The sequence below is a fragment of the Copadichromis virginalis genome, linkage group LG6, assembly GCF_057382275.1.
Source record: "Copadichromis virginalis isolate Kocher_CV1m ecotype Utaka linkage group LG6, C_Virginalis_male_GT1.1, whole genome shotgun sequence".
NCBI classification, from domain to species: domain Eukaryota; kingdom Metazoa; phylum Chordata; class Actinopteri; order Cichliformes; family Cichlidae; genus Copadichromis; species Copadichromis virginalis.
In genome coordinates this window covers 34644984-34666970 of record NC_140623.1, presented here as the reverse complement: position 1 = coordinate 34666970, position 21987 = coordinate 34644984, and the positions used below count along the sequence as shown (strand labels likewise).

General features: G+C 40.3%; 1 protein-coding gene across 2 annotated transcripts; it reads left to right on the top strand.

The window, feature by feature from the left end:
• Window positions 1-1463: 1463 nt before the first annotated feature.
• On the top strand, window positions 1464-21899 carry tmc6b (transmembrane channel-like 6b). Of its 2 annotated transcripts, XM_085460102.1 has the most exons (22): window positions 1465-1545; window positions 2586-2660; window positions 6415-6578; window positions 9442-9572; window positions 9742-9903; window positions 13427-13582; window positions 13683-13791; window positions 14058-14142; window positions 16044-16295; window positions 16924-17123; window positions 17204-17348; window positions 17478-17633; window positions 18004-18182; window positions 18278-18368; window positions 18473-18570; window positions 18713-18808; window positions 18903-18978; window positions 19861-19994; window positions 20613-20789; window positions 20899-20977; window positions 21104-21190; window positions 21292-21899. In XM_085460102.1, exons 3-22 carry the CDS (start codon window positions 6523-6525, stop codon window positions 21304-21306), a joined length of 2484 nt encoding a protein of 827 aa, XP_085316228.1. In that variant the 5' UTR covers window positions 1465-1545; window positions 2586-2660; window positions 6415-6522; the 3' UTR covers window positions 21307-21899. The 2 variants fall into 2 exon arrangements, with proteins under 2 accessions (XP_085316227.1, XP_085316228.1); XM_085460101.1 differs by lacking the exon at window positions 2586-2660 and having other exon boundaries at window positions 1464-1545.
• The last annotated feature ends 88 nt before the right edge of the window (window positions 21900-21987 follow it).

Here is a 21987-nt window from a genome sequence, read left to right as displayed (position 1 = left end):
ATGTAAAAATCATGATAGAGTTCAAATTAAACTATCCTATGAAATTATGACAAAAACTAGTATGCAAAATACTGAGGTATGATCTAGAAACTGAACCTTTTAAATGAAGATTAACCAGTTCCCCTTAGTGTGCTTTACTTAGACATGCTTAAGCCAGCTGAGAAAACCACCAGAAAACCAAAAGAGAGTGGAGGAAATAAAAGATAAAACAACCCAATGTACACACATAAAAACCTATGAGGAAAACAGTTTATGGGTTATAGTTCTACAGCAAAATAAAAAGACAGCTGTGCAAGTGTCTCCACAGCTGGGGGGTGGTAGTTTGTTAGTAAACTGAGTCTGCAAATAAATTTATGTACTGCTTTCTATACCCAGTGGCAGCAAGTTGTCACATATGTCATCTTCTTAAAACCCAGTTATGTGTTAAGTTAAGTGACATAAAATAAAACTGTCATTCAGTAAAGAGCCTCATGCAGGTTATTTATAGTTTTTACAGATGTTTGTACAAGTGCGTAAAAGGGTAAGTATAGATCTCTAAGTCTTTGAATAGTTGTTAAGTCACAGCTAGGCTAGTAATGTTTGTATTTACACTTTGAAGGCCATGTAACAATTTGTGCATGTTCACAAGGAGGCACATGTCCGGTGTGGGGGCACCGAGCCCTCGACAAACACGTGATTGACTCTCTGATGCTACATTATGAACATTATTGGGCTGGACTATTGTTAATCTGACAATTTCTGAAACCACTGGCTGAAAGCATGGACGTTTACATTACTTAGGTACAAGTAAATTATGCTGTATTACTATAGATCAGACATCCCAGCATAATATAAATAATTAAAATCAATCAATACTTAGCTGCACCATTAGAGTGATATACATACAATTAAACAATAATTACGATCCATTATGATACCTGTCACTCAAGACATTTTACATAATGGGCACTTTTAAGTACTTTAAGGATATTTTGATATAACTATTTGTATAACTTTTGTATTATTTAGTAGGAATATGACTTTTAAGTAGAGTCTGAATAAATATTACTTGAAAAAACTTATTTAGTGACACATTTTAGTGCCACATTCAATGCTCGTGTATTTGGGCGTTTGTGCGCCAGTTTTCTTCACTGTCTTTATTTCCCCATCATACACGACCTCATTCTCTCCAACCACATCTACTAGGATGTTCTTGGTGCCCAGCCCTGCCCCGCTGAAAAAAAAAACCTGTAAAATTGCGAATAGGACTGAACCAAGAGTGCCAACTCTGTGGGGGGTCAAATTTACATTACGTTGTTATCAGTTACGGGTCTTACAGATGAGTATGTTAAATCGTTTGGAAATCATATCACACAATAAGGTATTAGCTTAGTTTTTCGATGAGTGAAGTAATTTATATTTTATAATTTTACTAGTTTTTATATTAAAGTGGAACCCCAGCATCCTTTAATGGTTTGTCCCCGCCGTCTAGTTTAGTTTGCCGAGTGTTATGACTGACAGCGGTCGGTTACTAAAGATAAGCGGGTTTGTTACGATTCTGAGTAGGTGAGTGAATACGTTTGGTGACTCTTTTTTGAGAGTTTAGCTGCTGTTTATTTTCATTTGCTTCTGTTTGTAATTTCTATTCAACTTGGTTAAAGTTCAACTTCAGTCTTTGGCAACTTGTCGACCGCCTCTTGTTAGAGTTTAAGCTAACCGACGGCAAAGAGAGAAGTTGGTGTTTTTAAAGGGCTCTGTGACTCTGCTCTTTTTGTTTCTGTAAGCTGTGTTCAGCAGAAAAGCCTGCGGATGTAATTACAGCGTCGGAATCTCTGAATAAGCATTTTGTTGTGTGTTGTGTTACGGCAGATTTTTTTTCAACGGTCTCCGTTTTCCCAAATTGGCAGATACGTTCAGATTAAAAGGTTGATCTGTGTTTCAGTTTGCAGTTTGGAGCTTAAAATGTTCTCACAGATAGCGCTGCTATGTTGTCAGACCGGTTGTCTGTTTGTCGAGAAGCTGATAATTGATCGCACAAGGTTGGGATGAGTCGGAGCAAGTTTACCATTTACTGTGCTGTTTAAAAAAAAAAAAAAGAAAGAAAAAAAGTTGGATCTAAAATCCTCACCATAATTTCTTATCTCCATTCATAATTAAGATCAAGCTTTTATACTAGCTTTTTAATAATTAAGTAAATAGACCTCCAAGTACATTGCACTTCTTTGACCACCCAAAGTGCTTTTTAAGTATTCAGACATAGATACTGTGAGAGATGATAAACAAACATATTTTTTCTATATCTCCTTAACAAGGAAGACGTAATAGGTGCACTACTGGCATTCATTTAAATCTGTGTTGTAGTTTGCAGTTTCTGTGATGTAGCCAGGAGTAAACCTATCATTTAGAGTCCTCTGTTCTGAATTAAAGAGACTATTGTGGGCCTGAATAACTGTGTGTGTGTGTGTGTGTGTGTGTGTGTGTGTGTGTGTGCATGCCTGGCTTTGTTAACTGAATGGACATTTGCATTATTGTCTATTACGGTATGATCTTTACAGTTTTTATTGCTCATCATATGCCCATTCGCCCAACCTTTATGTCCTTTACAGTTAAGCAGAGTTGCTGCAAGAAAATCTACCTCTCTTTCTCTCCACCCTTTCACGAGGCTTCACTCAAACTTTGAGGTATTGTAATCCAAGTCTTTGTTTTGCTGCCATGTTAACTGCAGCTTTGGGCTTTGCTGCTGCCTCTTGTTGGCTTTTCTCAGTACTCACTTCTCAGTTTTTGAAAGCTGGAAGGGTGGAGAAATTCCTTTTTGTATACTATCAGACCATTTTATGATCTCATACAGTGTGTTGATTTTTGGAGTGTGGTGTCTTCATTGTGACTTGGTTAAACTCCTCTTCATGGCCCTCCAGTTGGATCTGTCCAAATGTTCGTGCTACTTTTTGAGCTTTGTAAAAGACCCTAGTTTTGTCTTTTAGCCCTTCCTGCTTTGCTTTCGTTACTCCAAAAAACCCAAATTCCCTCTCCTCAGCTTTTACTTGTGCCTTTGTATTCAGTTCAATTACAGTTGCATTTCAATCTGCATGAATGATTGTTCATATTGACCAAAACATTTGTACTATACTCAAGCAACCCTACATCAAACTCCTTGTGTGCATTTTTCTCTGGCTTATTTTGTTTGGCTGTCTTTAAGATCAACTTTGACCTCCCTGCCTGGCTCTCTGTTTGACCCATTCCCACGGTATCCTGCACTGACTGTACACTCTCCGAGGACTGCCTTAATATTAGTTGCACTTAGACATTGAAATAGGAGAAACAGTATGACAAAATACAGAGAGTGACTCAAGCTGAGCAGTGTTGTATGACCCTGCTTTGTTTGCTTGTTTGCCCTGCAGAAGTGAAAATTTGAGATAGAAATATTAGTTGCATAACAAGCAATGCGCATGAAATGCATATGGAAAGAAATGGGTGCAGAAACATGATCCTGGAAACAATTTGGTAATCGGAAAAGTATGTTTGAAAGGGAGGGAAACCATATGTGTGCAGTAGATTGTCCTAACAGAGCCTGAAAAGAGCAAGCGCAGTAAAAAAAAAATTAAACAATTGGTAATTCGGCATTTCTCAGCCATGGAGTCATTTAGTTGGTGACTGGACTGATATGCAGAGCTCCTCCCAACTCTTTCCATGCTGCATATGTTCACACAGAACAAAAACCAAGAGAACCAGCAATCCAGGTCTTGTCTTTTGTGTTTGTGGATCATCATTCATGTGGAATGATTAAACTAAGCACCCTTTGTTTGTTGCTGGCCCAGCAGTACAGTTTCAAAGTGGCAATCACATTAAACCAGTGGCGTCCACCTGTTTTCTGCCATGCCTGACATCAGAAGCTGAAGAAAGGATGCATCCCAAAGTTGGCATTGTTATTAATAACAATGAAAAATGATCGATATTGAATTTTACTTAAAGATGCATCCCATTATTGCAGTAGCATCATGTTTGTTTCATGTTAGTTTCATTTCATATATTCTGGTTATCTGTGTCAAAAGTTAAGAAGTCGTATGATGTATATTTATATACGTCATATTAGGAAAATAAGATGATATGTACTGATTTCAGTGGCTGATATTTATCTGCTGTGTCACTGCAGATTTGCTCTGGCTAAATATGCTGGAATTGTTGAAAGAGTTGAAAATGATCAGAGGAAAAAAATACTAAAAAAGGGGGGGACCGTACCGGTGACAGGCTGTGGTGACGTAACTCGGCTCATGAAGCTCATGACAAAAACCAATGTGGCAGCCGTAAAGGATGGCGGTGCCCCTGAAGCTCACCAAGTAGAGCGTGCATCCAGTGTAGTAATTCCTGATGTTGTTACTGCAGTGATCTGGGTCAGGACAGCCATTTATAATGTGTGTGTGTGTGTGTGTCTCCCTGTTAGCACTATACTGGCTCATCAAGTTTCCCTGAAGAACAAACAATATTGAAGGCCATTTATTTACATGAACGGATATCACCGGATTAAAAAGTGTGGCACATGACTGATTTTCTGGGTTGTATGTGACAAGGGTAAGAGCTTGGTAGAGAATGATCTCTTTGGTGGTTGAGCAATAGATTAGTTTGTGGGGATTTCTGAGAATGATTGGAACCTAAGTTTCCTCTTATATGAGTGTGTGGGTTTTGATAGCTTATTGAATGATAAGCTTTGCATTATCTGCTAACTGATCTCCACAGAGACATGCAAAGGAAATACTCACATGTATCATACTAGAGCATTATAGTCTTAGCAAACCAGCTCCAGCTCAGCTGTTTTTTATATTTGCTTATCATGAGCATTGTTGAGCTAATGTTTCTAGTGTGGGAGCATGTAAACAGGAAGTGGATCTAATGTTTGATGGAGTTGAAATTGTTTTCACAGATAGCCTCTGTTATGTTGTCAGACCAGTTGTCTGTTGTTTGAGAATCTGATAATTAAACCCATAAGGTTGAGATGAGTCTGAACAATCTTACCATTTATTGTGCTGTTGGGGTTTGTTTTTTTTGTTTGTTTTTTTTAAGTTGGCTCTAAAATCCATATTGTAATTTCTTATCTCCATTAATAATTGAGATACATTCAAGCTTTTATAATGGCTTTTAAATCATTTAGTAAATAGACCACTTCTCTTCTCTGACCACTCAAAGTGCTTTTTAAGTATTGTAACACAGATATTGTGAGAGATGAACCACAAACACAATTTTCTATATCACCCAATCTTTCTTTAACAAGAAAGAAGTAATAGGTGCATTGCAAGCATCCCTCAAACCACTGGACCTCATTTGAGGGAAATAATTAAAGAATAAGGACAGATTATGCTCCAAAAGTGACAAGTATGTAATAAAAAGCTGTGAGCCAGAGACAAACTGACAAAACAAACACCAACATGTATGGGTTTGCTGTTTTGTTTTTTACCACAACCATAAATATGTAAAATATGAAGACATTGTGGAGAGGTGTTTCTATTTTTTTATTATCCTACATTTAATTTTCTGTAAGTGTTATTAATAAAGCTTAGATATAATTTAGATCAGTTATAATAATGGATAGAGAAGGGTTAATCAGGGACTTTCTTGGCAAATTATTAATCAGAAAATCTTCTAAAATGATGTCAAGAGAAAAGTTACCTTTATAATAAGAACGAGGAAAAATCATTAATTATTGACCAAATTTAGATTGTAAATTGTCAGTCACTGTTACCAAAAGCCAAATGTTTTAATTTATTTTATTTTATTCTTTTAGTTTAATATCGCATTTTATCTTCCCAGATGTGTTGTGCCTCCTAGCTTTGAAGTAGGTGGAGTTTGTTTTTACAGTCAGCTATCATGTCCAAAGAGCAGAATTTATAGCTGCTCCAAGGTTAGATTACCATATGAAGCAGTTGCCCAGAAATAAAAGTAGAAAATCAGGTGAACAATGTTCCATTTAAATGGCAAACAAGCCATCGAACATGCTTCCTCAAAATCTCTTATATGACACGATCTGATAGAAAAATCGTACAATGTGTTAGTCTGTCTCTGTTCATGTGTCATTCATAAATATTCATGTCACTGGTGACACAGTGCCATCTGACTCTGGCCACAGGCCTTATTATAAACCGCACCACAGTGGAGCTCTCAGAATTGTAGACAAAGTGACACAGTTCCTCACAGCAAGTCTCCCTGATGCATCATGCAGGTCACTTTATTCTCTTTGTAAAGGCCAGGGAATGTTGACAGTGCAGTGACACTTGATACACATTTGCACTTAAGCACACCTGTAACTTTAATAATCTTTCAGGGCAAGCAGTAACAAGACCGGGGCAATCAAATTCCAAGCAAGTGCGCTGGCATTTTCTTCCCCTTTATCTCTAACACTAACGCCCCACCTTCTAATCCTCCCCCCCCCCCCCCCCCCCCTCCCAGGTAGAAGATCAAACACCATGGTGGAAGTAGAAGGCAGGTCTGAGCAGGCGCGGGTGTGAACCTGAGAATTACAGCTGGATACATCGAGACTGTCGGCAGAGAAGGAAAATGTCCCGAAATGTTAACTTTGACCTGAGCCACCCGCTTATGGAAGCTGGACTGGAGTAAGTGTCACTGTAGGGCTCTGTGTCACTTCATGTTACTCTTGTTTTGTTTTCACACTCTTCATTTTGATTTTGTCGATTTTTTTTTTTCTTAGCGTGAAGGCCGTGAGAGCGGGAGGGAAGGCTTAAATGGGAAGGCAGATCAGACTGTACTCTGGTGCAGAGTTTTTGTCGTTTTTTTTCCTATCCTTTTCTTTTTTTTAACAATGCGACCAGCTGCTGAGCTCCACTTTATTGTCCTTGTTTCTGTTTGGTTGAACAGATCATGATTGTTTGCATGCTTGCTTCTTTTAATTCCTGTGTAGAAGTCAAAGGGAAGCGAACTTGCTGTTTGTCCTTCTAAAAAGACAAATGGTCTCTCCAGCTGGCTTAGGCGTACAGTATCTAAATCGGGAGTAGGCAACTTTTTTTTTTTTTCTAAGAGGGCCTGACTGACTGGTAGGGCTGCTCAATTAATCGAATTTTAATCACGATTACGATCTGGGCTTTCAACGATCATTAAAAATGACTGAGCCGATTATTAGCCCCTCCCTCATTTATCCGCGACACCTTAAAGGCCGGTCCGTGAAAATATTGTCGGGCATAAACCGGTCCTTGGCGCAAAAAAGGTTGGAGACGCTGATTAAGAGGACCCGCGGGAAGCTCGGAAAGCTAAGCAGAAGTTATTTGGAGAGTGACTGCTGTTGGTTGAAAAGAGAGTTTAAAAAAAAAAACTTCAGTGGTGTTGCACACTATTTTATATTATTTTTTTAAAGTCATTGTTAACCCTTTAAAGCCAGTCAGAGAAGCATGCTCCGTTTTGTGTAACTATTTTTTAAATCCCTGTAGAACCTGAACCGAGTAAGCTAGCGCAATAATTTGTTTTGCATATGAAACCAGAGGAGTTGTACTTACATCTTATGCCATCAGCTTGTCCTCGGTCACGGTTTCCTTTCACATAAAGCTTTGCAAAAATTGCATAAAAAGGCTTGCAGGAACAAAAACATAATATTCCAGAAACACGCTTTGCCGATCCGATCAGCTGTTCGTAACACTTCCCACAGTGAAACAGACGTCAGCACGAACTATCACATGTCCGCCATTTCCTGGCCGAAACCGGAAGTGATGTCATTTTCGTGGAAATTGTAGTTTTTTACTTGTAGGCCTTAAACCTATACTGGTCATGTTTGACTTTTCTGTGTCGTTTCTGGGATGCTTAGAACTCGAATTGCACTGCTGGAAATAATTTATTTTGATGCACCTGCTGTTTTCTTTGCAAATTTGCATCATAGGATTGTTTTTTCGTTTTTCCTGCAGTATATAAAAATTGGTCTATCTCCAAAATAAAACTATGAAGACACTCAAAATAAATTTCCTGTTGTTGTAAACTATTTTTTGCAACTTTTTTGTATTTAAAGCTTTGAGGGATAAACCTCTTAAATTTCTCCAAGTAGAAATATATGTAAAAAAATACAAAAAACGATTTTCAATTTTTTTGTAGTTTATTGCACTTTTTTTGCAATTAATGTAGTTATTATGGACTTAATGCATACATATTATTAAAATATGGGCTATAACAGTTGTATAGCAACTTGAAATGCTCCCACAAATGGCACTACAACATGTAAAAAAATAATATAAGCTCTGGCGGACTTGGTTCTATAGTAGGTCTTAAAGGGTTAAATAAATATCGTCAAATAATCGAGATCTCAATTTCAGTGAAAATAATCGTGATTATCATTTTTGCCATAATCGAGCAGCCCTACTGACTGGGATACAAGGCAAGGAACCACAGCCCCACAGCAACTAGTTAGAGACAGGACATGGTGCTGAAATATGTTAAAACTAATACATTTTGGTCAAAATGGTTTTACAATAAGCCAAAACCAAGAACCTTGTTAGAAAATGTTTAAACTTTGTGTCAGTCTGGCACACAGTCAACGTAATGCACGCATTAACTTTTATTATTTAATGCATGGCTGCATGAGTAAATGGAAACGGATAAAATATGAACAACATGGTCACATTCGTGAGTGTGAATTGTCATATTTGTCTGACATTTCTTTTTTACCATCTATGAAACATTTTGCGTATGAAAAGTTTCCCCAGACACAGACTGGTGCCCGACATATCCTCCTCTGTGTGTTTCATAATCGCTGTTGAACCTCTCTCCTGACCTCTGTACATGTCTAATTTGGATTCATTGCTCCATAAGACATGGTGTCGCTGACTTTCATTTCAGTTCCTGTGTAATCTGGCATACCATCCCCTGTTTCCTTTACTTAAGAACAGCTCAACATCCTTCCAATGAGATCATTTCTGATGAAGCTTTGAACAGTAAATGGTACAGTTAAAGAAGCAGATGCAACAATCATGTCCCATGGCAGGTCTTTTTTTGTTTGTTTGGGGGTTTTTTTTGTAAGTTCCTGGCACTTTTTTTGTCCTGTAATTTCTATGCAAAGTTTCTGGCTTGTAGCTCTTTGGGAATCACTTTGTAGGTAATTTTTGGCATTTTTGAAAGACCTTCAGGAGAACTATTACGCAAGACAACTTAAAAAAACCAATAAGCAAACTTTGGCTCCTTGGAAGCAAAAATGAGAGATGACTTGAGACTTTTACACTGGACTGTGTATTGCGCTTTTTTGTTTGTTTGTTTGTTTGTTTGTTTGTTTTGCCCAAATGTGATATAGATGGTGCAGGAAGAGGCTTGCAGCCTCCCACTCCCACCGGGGCCACTGATGACCAAGTCAGAAAGTGTTTTATCTGTAGGTTACTCAGTGGTCACTGGCCCTCAGAGCACTTTGAAGCCTTTGAATCTAGCCTAGTCTGTACCACCCTATTTCCTTTTTTTATCGGTCCTCAAGCCTGTGCGTCTCTCTGTCAGGAGCCCGGCAGATGAGGAAGGTGTTCACGATTCATTTCAGCAGCTAATTGCAGAACACAGTGACAATGGAGCAGCATCCAGTGCCTTGGAGCTGCAGCAGCTGCAGAGTGATTTGGATGAGGAGAGTCGAGGTAAAAAGAAAGACTGTTTGCATGTGATGAACTCTTATTTTTCATTTATATAAAAAATATATATTCTCTTTCTTCATGCCTAAAATGTCTTTACCACTTGTAATACCTTTCAATGCTGCGTTGAATTGCAAAGGCATCATTTTCTGTCTATTTGTTTTTCTATCCTCAGACAATATGCCATTGAGTGGCCCTGAACATGAGCATAGAAGGAGGCAGGGGGCAAGTGATTTGGAATGTGATGGTGGTGAAAGAGAAATGGACCCCATCCAAGGTGAAGGCTGGTCCTCGGACACCTTGAAAATCCTGTCCTCCATGCCCAGTCGCACCATTGGTGAGTCCTGCAACAAGCAACTATTAATCATGAGGAGAGTATTATACATAGAAATAAATAAATCAGTTTGTTTTAAAACCTTATGAGCACACTCATCTGGATTACTTTGTGTGTGTCCAACATGTGTTTTAATATAATTTTGACACTCCTCTCTAGGATTTCTGACACATGCTGATTCAGTGTGGTGACTGTTCACTTGAATCATGTCGGGCATGCAGTGCAATCCATCCAGCACTAATCACTAATAGTGTGTTGGCTTAGTCAGATTTAAAACTATGTAACAGCTGCAGAGCTCTAAGTCAGAACATTTTCACGTTTCTTTTAAAAAATGTTCTTACAACTAACTTAAATCATAAACAGTCTCACACAGTCTATATGCTGTTTTCCTTTTGTTTTTACATTATTGAAAAATATCAGACTTCTCAAACAGTTACCACAGAATGAGAAATGAGAATTGTTACCACAGTTTGGTTTATGTTGAAATCCAGTCAAAATCCTTAATGCAAAGTGTTCTAGAAGCATGTTCGCAGTAGTTTCTGAGAAATATACAGACCTAAAACACAAAATACTGTCTGAAAGTTGGTCTTGTTCTAAGAGCTTTCTTATCCCTTTTTTTTTTTTTTAATTAAAAAATATTTAAATTGTAAAAAAAAAATGGATAAGATCGTCTTTATCTTTCCCAAAAGTTTGTTTTGTTTTGTTTTGTTTGTTTGTTTGTTTGTTTTGTTCTTTTGCTTATCTGTTTGTTTTGGGTGTTTGGTTGTTTGTGTGTTTGTTTGTTGGAATAGCTTAAAAAATAAACTGATTTAAAAAAACAACTTAAAATAAATAAATGTTATTTAATGTTTTGCTGAGTGTAAAATAATTAGGTGGCCCTAGAAAGTAACTTAATGAATTCAGTATGGTATATTCTATCATATTCTAAAGTAACTTGCTAAATAAATGCTCAGTATACCACTGTAGTGGACAGGGCAGTGCTGACCAGTAAAATGAGGTACTGGTGTAGCAGGTGTTAACATGGTGTTACTGCTTGATGTAACATGGTGTTGATGTGTTTCAGCAGGAAGCATTTCGTTTATCACCTTCCTGTCTGTGGCAGTTCAGGAGAAACAGGGTGGCAATGAAGATTGCTTTATCTCTTTGCAACATGGTGCAATATTTTAAGCATGTGAAACACAACTGGGAGATTATATAGACTTAGACTATATACCAGACTTTTAATACACGCCAAGCCACCCAAAAAAGTATTTTTTTTTTGTAAACCTGCTAGCTTAATCTCTAAGAATGTAACATAAATTATTTATATTTATATTTTATATAAAGAGTAGCTACAGCTATAAAATAAATGTAGTGCAGTAAATGCTTTGTCTCCCTTTAGAGTTACCACACAGGCTGCGGGGAAGTAGCTGCTAGAAAGAGACGAGGTGGCTTCTGTTAGCTTGCCACAAAGTTTACAAGATGTCTGCATGATTTAAAGCTTTAGCAGTTTATCTGCATCAAACGGTGCTTCTTAATGTACTTCTTCTTTCACCCAACTTCTTGTTTGGGTGAAACAAGAAGTTGGAAGAGCTCTCTGGTTTCATGAAACTCCTTCGAGGAAATAATTGTGTTACGTTTCGGTGTTGTCAGTTTTTTGTTTTTTTGCGTGACTGTCATGTATTTCCTGCTTTACTTTGAAAGTCTGTGTTATCTTAGTGTGTTCAGTTTACGTTTCCTTGTCTCGTCAGGTCTAATTTGCCCCAGCTGTGTTTCCCTCCTGTGGTCCATTCCCTGATTGCTCCTTCTATGTATTTAAGCCTTGTGTTTCAGTATGTCATGGTCGCGATCTCCCCCGTGTTGTAAATAGTTTGGTGTTTTGTTGTAAATAGTCTGTTGGTTTGTTGTAAATAGTCTGTTGTAAATAGTTGTGAATGGGTTTGTTAATACTTTCGTCATGGGATATTTTCGTTTTGGGATTTTGGTGGAGAGCCTTCGTGGTTTTATTTTCCTTATCTTTGTTTTTCTACGTTGCACCCCGGTTGCCTAGGCCGGGGTGTAACATATGGGGGCTCGTCCGGGATTGCCTTCGCTGGGGGGTCCGGGGACTGCCCCAGCCTTTGTCGTCTGCTGGAGGGTCCGAAGGAGGGACAGCTTCGGCCTTCTGTCTTCGCTGGAGGGCCCGGGGACCGCTCCAGCCTTCATCCGCCTTCGTTGGAGGGTCCGTGGGACCACTCCAGCCTTCGTCGTCTGCTGGAGGGTCAGGGGGACCGCTCCAGCCTCCATCAGTTTCATCTGCCTCCGCTGGAGGGTCCGTGGGACCGCTTCAGTCTTCATTTGCCTTCGCTGGGGGGTCCGAGGGACCGCCTCAGCCTTCGTCGTCTGCTTGAGGGTCCGTGGGACCGCTCCAGCCTTCATCCGCCTTCGCTGGAGGATCCGAGGGACCGCTCCAGCCTTCTGCAGCTGGTGGGCTGCGTGTCCGTGTGTGCAGCTGGTGGGCTGCGTGTCCGTGTGTGCAGCTGGTGGGCTGCGTGTCCGTGTGTGCAGCTGGTGGGCTGCTCATCCGCCTTCGCTGGAGCGTCCGAGGGACCGCTCCAGCCTTCATCCGCCTCTGCTGGAGGGTCCGGGGGACCGCACCAGCCTTCGTCGTCTGCTGGAGGGTCCGTGGGACCGCTCCAGCCTCCATCAGCTTCGTCTGCCTTCATCCGCCTTCGCTGGGGGGAGGGTCCGTGGGACCGCCCCAGCCTTTGTCGTCGCTGGAGGGTCCGTGGGACCGCTCCAGCCTTCATCCGCCTTCGCTGGAGGGTCCGAGGGACGGCTCCAGCCTTCGTCGTCTGCTGGAGGGTCAGTGGGACCGCTCCAGCCTTCATCAGCTTCGTCTGCCTTCGCTTCCGCCGTCCGTCTCCGCTGGAGGGTCCGAGGGACCGCTCCAGCCTTCATCCGCCTTCGCTGGAGGGTCCGAGGGGCCGCTCCAGCCTTCATCGTCTGCTGGAGGGTCCGTGGGACCGCTCCAGCCTTCATCGGCTTCATCTGTCTGGATCAAACTTTTCACTTGGGGTTACATGTTTGATTTTTGGGTGGGGGGGAAATGTTACGTTTCGGTGTTGTCAGTTTTTTGTTTTTTTGCGTGACTGTCATGTATTTCCTGCTTTACTTTGAAAGTCTGTGTTATCTTAGTGTGTTCAGTTTACGTTTCCTTGTCTCGTCAGGTCTAATTTGCCCCAGCTGTGTTTCCCTCCTGTGGTCCATTCCCTGATTGCTCCTTCTATGTATTTAAGCCTTGTGTTTCAGTATGTCATGGTCGCGATCTCCCCCGTGTTGTAAATAGTTTGGTGTTTTGTTGTAAATAGTCTGTTGGTTTGTTGTAAATAGTCTGTTGTAAATAGTTGTGAATGGGTTTGTTAATACTTTCGTCATGGGATATTTTCGTTTTGGGATTTTGGTGGAGAGCCTTCGTGGTTTTATTTTCCTTATCTTTGTTTTTCTACGTTGCACCCCGGTTGCCTAGGCCGGGGTGTAACAATTGTTGTTGATCACATTTCTGCAGGCCGCAACAGGGGAGCCATCATCTCTCAGTACTGCAACAAGACCTTGAAGCTTAGGAGACGCCGGCAGACCAGACCATCCATCCGGGACTTCTCTCCCTCCTCTAGACCGTCCATACGAAGCTACGGCATGGAGGGGGACACTACAGATGCAGAAGGTGGAGGCTGTCAGACGAGTGATGTGCACTGTTTACTCTGATTAAATTATACTGCATTAGAATGATGTAATATAAATGATGTCGCTTGTGTTTATTATAGTGAGTAAGAGGGAACGTCTGGTGAACAACCTGCAGAACCTGCCTGTGAGCGACCGGGTGAGGATGCTTCGAGGAATGCCTCTGAGTGTCGCTGAGAAGAAAGAAATCAGGCATGTTGCTCGTAGTCATCGCTTCTTTTGTGTTTTATTTATGTTTGCAGCCACATAAACTGACTGCCTGCTTAGTTCTACTCTTTCTGACATTAGCTGCACATCTTATTCTCACTGTATACTGGATTTTAAACACTGCAAATAAATGTAATGATCTACAATCTTTGATATCATTAGAGTATTTACAAAGTTTATATTTACTGGTCTGTAAATACTCTTTCACATCATGTCACTGAAAATGATCCTTTGTTGTTTTTTGTATACAGGAATTTAGTAATGCAGAAGGAGAAACGGATACTTTCCAACAAGAAGCTTTCCTGTTGCAGTCAACTTAAATACTACATCATCATTGTAAGTTATCCTTTGTATTTCTGTGATTTTTAAATTCCTTAACAGATACAAGGAAACTAGAAACTGTTATAGTTGTGTTTCTATGTTTGCATTTTTAATAGTGAGGGGGAAAAAGATTAAAAAAATGCTTGCCCACACGGAGTTCAAAACTCACTTTAACTCGTTTGTCTTTTTTTTTTCTTTTTTTTTCTTTTGAGAGGGAAAAAGTGTCAATACTTGTATAAAACAAATACAATCAGTATTTATGTGACAAATAATATCTTGCTGTGAGGGATAAGTTTGTCCTACAAACTGCTGAGAATTGTAGAGATGATGACCCAAAGTGCACAGTTTGCACATTGTGCTCCCATCATTGTTTTCAGTTGCATCCTGTTCTCCTGCTGCGTCTTATCAATAATCAGTTTCTGGAGTATAACCTCTTTGTCATGTACTTGGATTTCTGTGTTTGTGTTTATAAGGTACTGTTCCTTCACTCATATGAACATTACTGTTAGCAAGTCCAAAATAAGAACAAAGTTCACTTGTCATTGGATGGCAGAGAGGAAGCAGAATAAAATTCAAAATAAAACTGAAAACTAAACATGAAACTAACACAGACATGAATACTAACACTTAGACAAAGGACTGAAGCATGAACATGGAACTAAGACAAAGGAAGTCACAACAAAAACACTCTGAATAGACCAGGGCTACTGATAATAATCAGCCTGAACCACAACACAAAGTAACACAAAACTAAAACCCAACAGCAGAATATTTCTAAACTAAACACAGAAACCAAAGACTCAAAAATACCACAACTAAGACTCACAATATACCAGAACAATAAAGAAATCAATGGGAAATGCCTAAAGAAAAACTTAAGCTTAAATATATTTACTAAGAATTTGAAACTCAAATACACGAGCAATCCACATACTTGGCAAGAAAGAACCCCACAAGGCTCAGGGGCTGGTCAGCAAACACATGTCATGTTTATCTCCCATATGTGATTGATTGTGTAAATTGTCAGTACTTGGCTAGTGCAAGATTAAAAAATTAAGTTCTGCTCTAACCACATTTCAAAGCATAAAATCATATATGAGCATATCTGTCTCCTCTGCATTCCTTCCTCTGTTTTTTTTTTTTTTTTTTTTTTTTAAGTTTAAGCTGGGTTATTCTTGTCAGGGTCACTGAGGTGTGATAACATGGAAACACAAATGAAACTCATAAAATGCACTGTGGATAAATGTGCCCAAGGTCCTGAGGTGTAGAGGAGTGTGGGGTATAGGTGTGATATTGTGTAATGTGCAGCTTGTTACTTTGCAAAACGTTTTCTACAGAAATTCCAAGTTACTGACAAAATGTAAACCCTACCTGAACCAAAGAAGCATTTGAGTCGCGACACAAGCCTTTCAAACTTTAGCTATGTAGTAAATGTAGCATGATATCTACAATGTGTAAGAGTGCTTATTCATTATGTGGTAGTAAGGGACAGGTTATTAACTCTGCTTTAAATGTCTGCAGCGCGGGGGGGGGGGAAGCGTTCGACCTGTCTTCATGGTTTTATATGTAACAACTGCAAGATCTGTCTCCATCAAAACTTCACAATTCATCCTTTTAAGATCCTATAAAACATTATTTAATATTAAAGATTTATTCAAGGTGCTCTAAGGGTGTGACATGCTATTGTAAATGTGTCACATGAAAATGGAACATTTGACTTTCATGTTGCAGCTGGGGTGGTTATTTCCTGTAGGTGTTCCTACCAGTGTGATTGCTCTGTTGCCCAAGCGTTTATGACTTTCTATATGAGTCACAGCGTCTCAGAAAACCACAAACACACGTCCAGTTTGTCTTGTGTTGCTACAGTGATTTATTTATTTTTTCCACCTGACTTTTTTTAAACTGTCTCCTTCCAGGCTGCAAGAAAGAGCTGGTACAGCTGGTTGTCCTTCCTGCACTCTCTCCAGCCGTGGCAAACGCTGCTCAAGAGAGTGAGCGGGCGTTTCGGGACTGGAGTCCTCTCGTACTTTCTCTTTCTCAAGACCCTAGTCTTTTTTAATGTCTTCCTGTTCCTGGTTACGGGTGCGTTCCTGGTGCTGCCTCAGGCTGTGCATCCTCCATACCGGAATACGACATCATTCTCTGGACTGGAGCTCCTCACTGGAGCAGTAAGTTGTCTGCTGCATGTTCTCCCTGTTTTTGCGTGGGTTCTCCCCGGCTTCCTCTCACAGTCCAAAGACATGCAGTTAGTGGGGATAGGTTAATTGGAAACACTAAATTGCCCATAGGTGTGAATGTGAGCGCAAATGGTTGTCTCTGTCTATGAGTTAGCCCTGCGACAGACTGGCGACCTGTCCAGGGTGTAACCTGCCTCTCGCCCTAAGACTGGGATAGGCTCCAGCACCCCCCCATGACCCTGAAAAGAATAAGCGGAAGTGGATGGATGGATAGATGGATCGATCAACTGAGGAGTTGCACCAAGGCCTAGTATAAGATAAATAAGGATAATTTTGCACTGAACTATACAAAGAAACAATACAATCAAACATAATTTTAGCTGCTTGATTTGGAAATGAGCATAACAAATAGCATTTAAGAATTTGATATGTTCCCTTATTTACAGGAAGTGTAGTAATAATAAGAACAAAGACGAAAAATTATTTTTCCAGGCAGTTCCTGTTCCCAAGTTGGAGCAATGCAATTTGTTAACCTTTCACTGTGTTTGTTTATTTATATTTGCCTGTACTTGCTTGTAAAGTACAGCTAAAGAAGTTTCTGTTCTTGTGTTTGTCTCAGGGCTCTTTCTCACATACCGTTATGTACTATGGATACTACGCTAACTACACACTGCCTAGGCGCTCCAGGGATGAAGGGGGAGGACAAAATGCCTCCACATTGACAAGTGACTCACAGCAGTTCTCTTACAACATGCCTCTCGCATACTTTTTCACCATTGGAATGGCATTTTTCATCACATGCATCATCCTTGTATACAGGTACAGATAAAAACAGACCTCATACAACTGTATCCACATCAGTCTTGCTTTTTTGTTGTTTACACGTCATCTCCCAACAGCATGTCGAAAACATTTGGTCGGAGCTTCAGAATCAACAAATCTAATAGTATCTTGACTATGAAGACCTTCAGCTGCTGGGATTTTAAAGTCATCAAGAAAAAGTCTGTTCAAATCATGTCTGAAAATATCGGCACACAGCTCAAGGTAAGCATGCAAACAAACACGATGCTCGTTCACATTGTAGACGCTGACTGGCAGGAATGTGCTGACCTGAAACATTCATTGTGGTCTGTATCTCTCCCTCACACCATCATTCTCCTGCCCCCTCACCAGGAGCTGCTGGCAGAGCTGACTCAAAAGCATACCAAGAGCACTTTCTGCAAAACGCTCTGTAGGCTGATGGTTCATGGAGTGGCATGGACAATCTGCATAGCAAGCACCACTGGCTGTATGGCTGGCGTTTACTACTTCTCTAAGTTTATCCACAAGGTGAGGCTGGATGGATTGTCCTCCCCAGTGTGTCATAAAGTCTTTGTTCCATATGTCTCTTTAAACAGGGAGCTTGTTAACACGGGATGTACTTCCTGTATATCACACAGATTAGTGACTAGGTGCACGTTTTCAGCATCACAGTAATATCTAAATATCTCCTGCTGCTTCTAAAATGAATTTAATCTATTTATACATCTTATATTTCCCACTTTTCTTACAATTTCATTCATTTCAAATTTATATACATCTATGATTATAGTCAGGTTCAGTCATGATATGTATCGACTAAAAATATTGCTCAATCAAACCAATACTTTCCAGTAATGTAACTGAACAGCTTATCCACACCTTGTTTCTTCCTGCTTAGGACCTGCAGCAAAACCATCGTAATTTTGACGTGAACCCTTTGATGAAAGAGGCCAAATTGTTGTCTCTGCCTACGGTGGTTTCTGTTATTAACCTGCTGTTACCTGCCCTGTTCAACCTCGTCGGCTGGATGGAGACCTACGAGTCACCTTCTGTTTTTGCATATGTCGCCATTGGCCGGTACGAGCAGAGCATTATGTGGTTGAGTAATGTCAGAGGTTAGAGTACAGAACTGATGGATTTGGTTGTTAACAGTCTCTCTCTGTGTTTTCTAGGAATTTGATGTTGAAGATGAGCATGCTTGGAGTTCTCTGCTTCCACTGGCTGGGTCGGGTGGCTCCTGATTACAAAAACATTGGCCTGACGGTAACATAAACAAGAAATTACACTTTGAAGCTACCAGAGTAGACAACTGTGTGAATAAAGGGTTTCTAATCACAAGTTTGTTTTGACTATGTCTGTTATCTCAGTGCTGGGAGGATTTTGTGGGTCAGGAGCTTTATCGCTTCCTGCTCATGGACTTCATCTTCACTCTACTGGACACGCTGTTTGGCGAGTTACTTTGGAGGTGGGTCACTTCAACAAGTTCTTTCTTGGTTTGTCTTTTTTTTCTGTCATTAAATGTAATTAAACTTTTATCTCTTTATGTACTTTTAGTCAAGTTCTTTTATTACATTAACTCATCTCATGTCTCCTCTGGCCTTTGGCAGGTTGTTTTCTGAAAAGGTGCTGAAAAGGAAGAGGAAACCAGTGTTTGATATCGCCAGGAACGTTCTGGATCTCATCTATGGACAGACATTAGCCTGGTACAATTCTCTTTAGATATGCACACAGTGAAGTGGCCCTGCTGCGACAAGCTCTTCATTCTGATGGATGAGAATTATGTTTGTGTTTCTTCAGGTTGGGAGTTCTCTTCAGTCCAGTCCTGCCTGTGGTGCAGATTCTCAAACTATTTCTGGTCTTCTACATAAAGATGGTAAATGCACAAAAGAGACACTGAAATTCAAAAAGAAAATCAGAAAAAACTTGCTCAAGGTGGAACTGTTTTTTGTTTGTTGTTGCAAAAGAGTTAGTGAGAGCTAATTAGAGGTACAGGGTGGTGGTGTGACAAAGAACCAAACAAAACAAAAAGGAACTTATAACAGAAGGGTAATAGTTAAGCCTGACTCTTAACCATCAAAGGTGAAAAAGCAGCATCCTGCCAGTGTCTCAAAATACTTGCAGTGTGGCGTTCGGGGAAGTGAATTATTACTGTCTCGCCAAAACTCCTGTTGTTTTGCAGGTGTGTCATGCAGAGGAACAAAACAAGCACGTTACAGACCTCAACATTACAAGAAATAACATAAATATCCTGTAGCACAGGACATAATACCAGGAAACCTTAAAATCTGGATGCAAACTGGAATGAGGCCAAAGGCACGTTGTTCACTTGAAAGCACAGCTTAAGCTTGACTTTCGTTTTGACTTTCGTTATAAACCAGCTGCCTGGAGCCTGATTGGGGTGCTGGCTTGGGCCCTCCTCCAGTCAGGCTCTGGGCAGCTGTAGAAGGTGGGATAAGGCAAAGCAGAGACCCGTGTGCAGGCAGCTATCCAGGACAGATCTGCACACACCAGTTATTATACAAAATGGTTAAATCGTGTGTTCACATGTCTGTAGACTCATTGTTCGATTAATTAAGCAGCAATGTAGCCTTAAAATATTGTATGTCGTCTCTGCTGTCTTACCTTTAATTTGCCTGTAGACACTGAGTTCAGTGGGACACATCTTCACTGTCAACCTTTCTCCTGAACCTCTGACACTTCTTATGAAGGCATTGACCTCTGACCCCAGCTCTTGTGTTATTTCTTTATTCCACAGAGCAGTGTGATGTTGAACTGTCAGGCCCCCAGGAAGCCATACAGAGCCAGCCAGATGACCACCATCTTCATCACTCTCCTTTGCATCCCCTCCCTCCTCGGCGCCTCCGTGTGTGTCACATATACCATGTGGAGGTACTCGCAAACAGGCAGCTCAAAGAGGATTTAACCCCCTCCTTTTCTCTAGCTACTACATCTGCAACTCTGGCATGTTCACATCAACATTAATGCTGCATGAATGAAACCAGGTCACTTATCTATTCCAGTGAAATCACAAATGCAGAATAATCCTAAAAAAAACCAACCTGCAGCACAGCACAATCTGCGAAGCACTTTATTAAGCAAACAGTAGCTTTTTTGTGTCAAACTGTTCTTCAAAGAGCGAATGGGTTTGATTTTGAAGAACAGATTGGTTCTCAGCTCTGAGAGTAACCCAGAACTGATAATGTTCTCAGTCCAACAGCTGGAAACCTCAATGGAAACCTTGGCATTTAAGTGGTCGCCTTGAGGAGATCGTGTTTTTGACACTAAGAGGGAGGCAGGTCCCTGTAATGTGACTGTATCCCTAAGAGATGAATAATATATACAAACACACATGTGAGCTCAGCCTTAGTGAAGGGTTATAAATTCATGGCTGGGTTAGTTTCAAAAAACTTTTTCCAACAATAAGAAACAGAACTTGATTCGTCTTTTGTTCTCCGGCCTGCACAAATACTCGAGGCATTCACACATCTGTTGTTTCTGTGTCTTCAGCATCACACCGTCTACATCGTGTGGTCCGTTTCGTACGCTTGACACAATGTTTAAGGCGGGAAAACACTGGATGGAAATACTGGAAAAAGATAATCCCAGCCTGTCCGTGCTGTCCAAGGCTCACACATATTTTGTGGAAAACCCATTTTTCCTGTTTGTGGGAGCAGGCATCTTTCTGTGAGCACACACACACACACACACACACACACACACACACGATCTATATCACTGATAGCAGTGTTATCTTTTTAAACACTTGATTGTTTTGTGATTTTCTGTTGATCAGGATAGTGATCTACTTCCATAGTCAGGTGGTGGACGGTCAAAGGAAGATCATCAGTTTACTCCAGGATCAGATACAAAATGTAAGGCACCACCTAGTGTTCAAATACAGATCTTGGTGGGTTTTTTCGGTCCAAGTTTACCACAGTGCTAGGATGTTATACACTGAAATGTATTTGTACTTTTTCTTTTTTCCTGCGTGTCTTCAGGAGGGAGAAGATAAAAAGTTCTTGATCAATCGGCTGCAGTCTGTCCACAAGCAGAAACAAGATGCTGGAAAACGTCTTAAAAGCCAAGTCGGTCACCTTTATAACCACCAACATTTCTAATGCTACAACACCAGACTGCACATCCAACCTTTTTCTTACCTTCCATGTTATTTCCTTTCTTTTTTTAGGACTCTACATGTTGAGGCAGCTGATTCTCCAGAAGACAAACCTCAGTCCACCAAGCACAGAAATTTTAAACCTGTGTGGATAAAACTGGAATACTAACCAGGAACTCAAAATCACTATGCAGCAGTAGATGTTTCATTTTGCCAAACGCAGATTGTTGAAGTGTGTGTTGTTAGAAGGAAAAGGGACTGTTTATTTATCTACATGAATGCTACTTGTGATGTTGCTGGTTTACTTTAAAGATGCACAGACTGATAAAGAGTTTAAGAAAAGGCAGCGTCACAGTGGTGGGATATGAGAGGGAAAGAAGAGAACAGTCTGAGGAGCTCAACAAGCGGATGAAACAGGTAAATCTTTCTGTAATAATAAAATGGGCAGCATAACAAGAAATCTTTAGCTCTTCCTTTTTTAGAAGCACTTTTATAGCAAATGTGAACAAAAGTTTATTATTACTGGAAAGATATTTTACCGTGTGTTAGTATGTATGCTGTAGTTGGATTTATTACTTGTTGGTGTGAGTGTGTTTATGTTGTAAATGATGTTATTATTTTTTTTCTTGGGTGATAACTGCCACTGTTCTGTTTTGTAAGTAAATTATCTTTTTGTCATATTTCAGCGTGTATTTGTCTTTATTAGTGCGTTTTTAAAGGAGTGGGCACTACTACCATACAACAAAATATAAGGCTTACAGCCTGAAG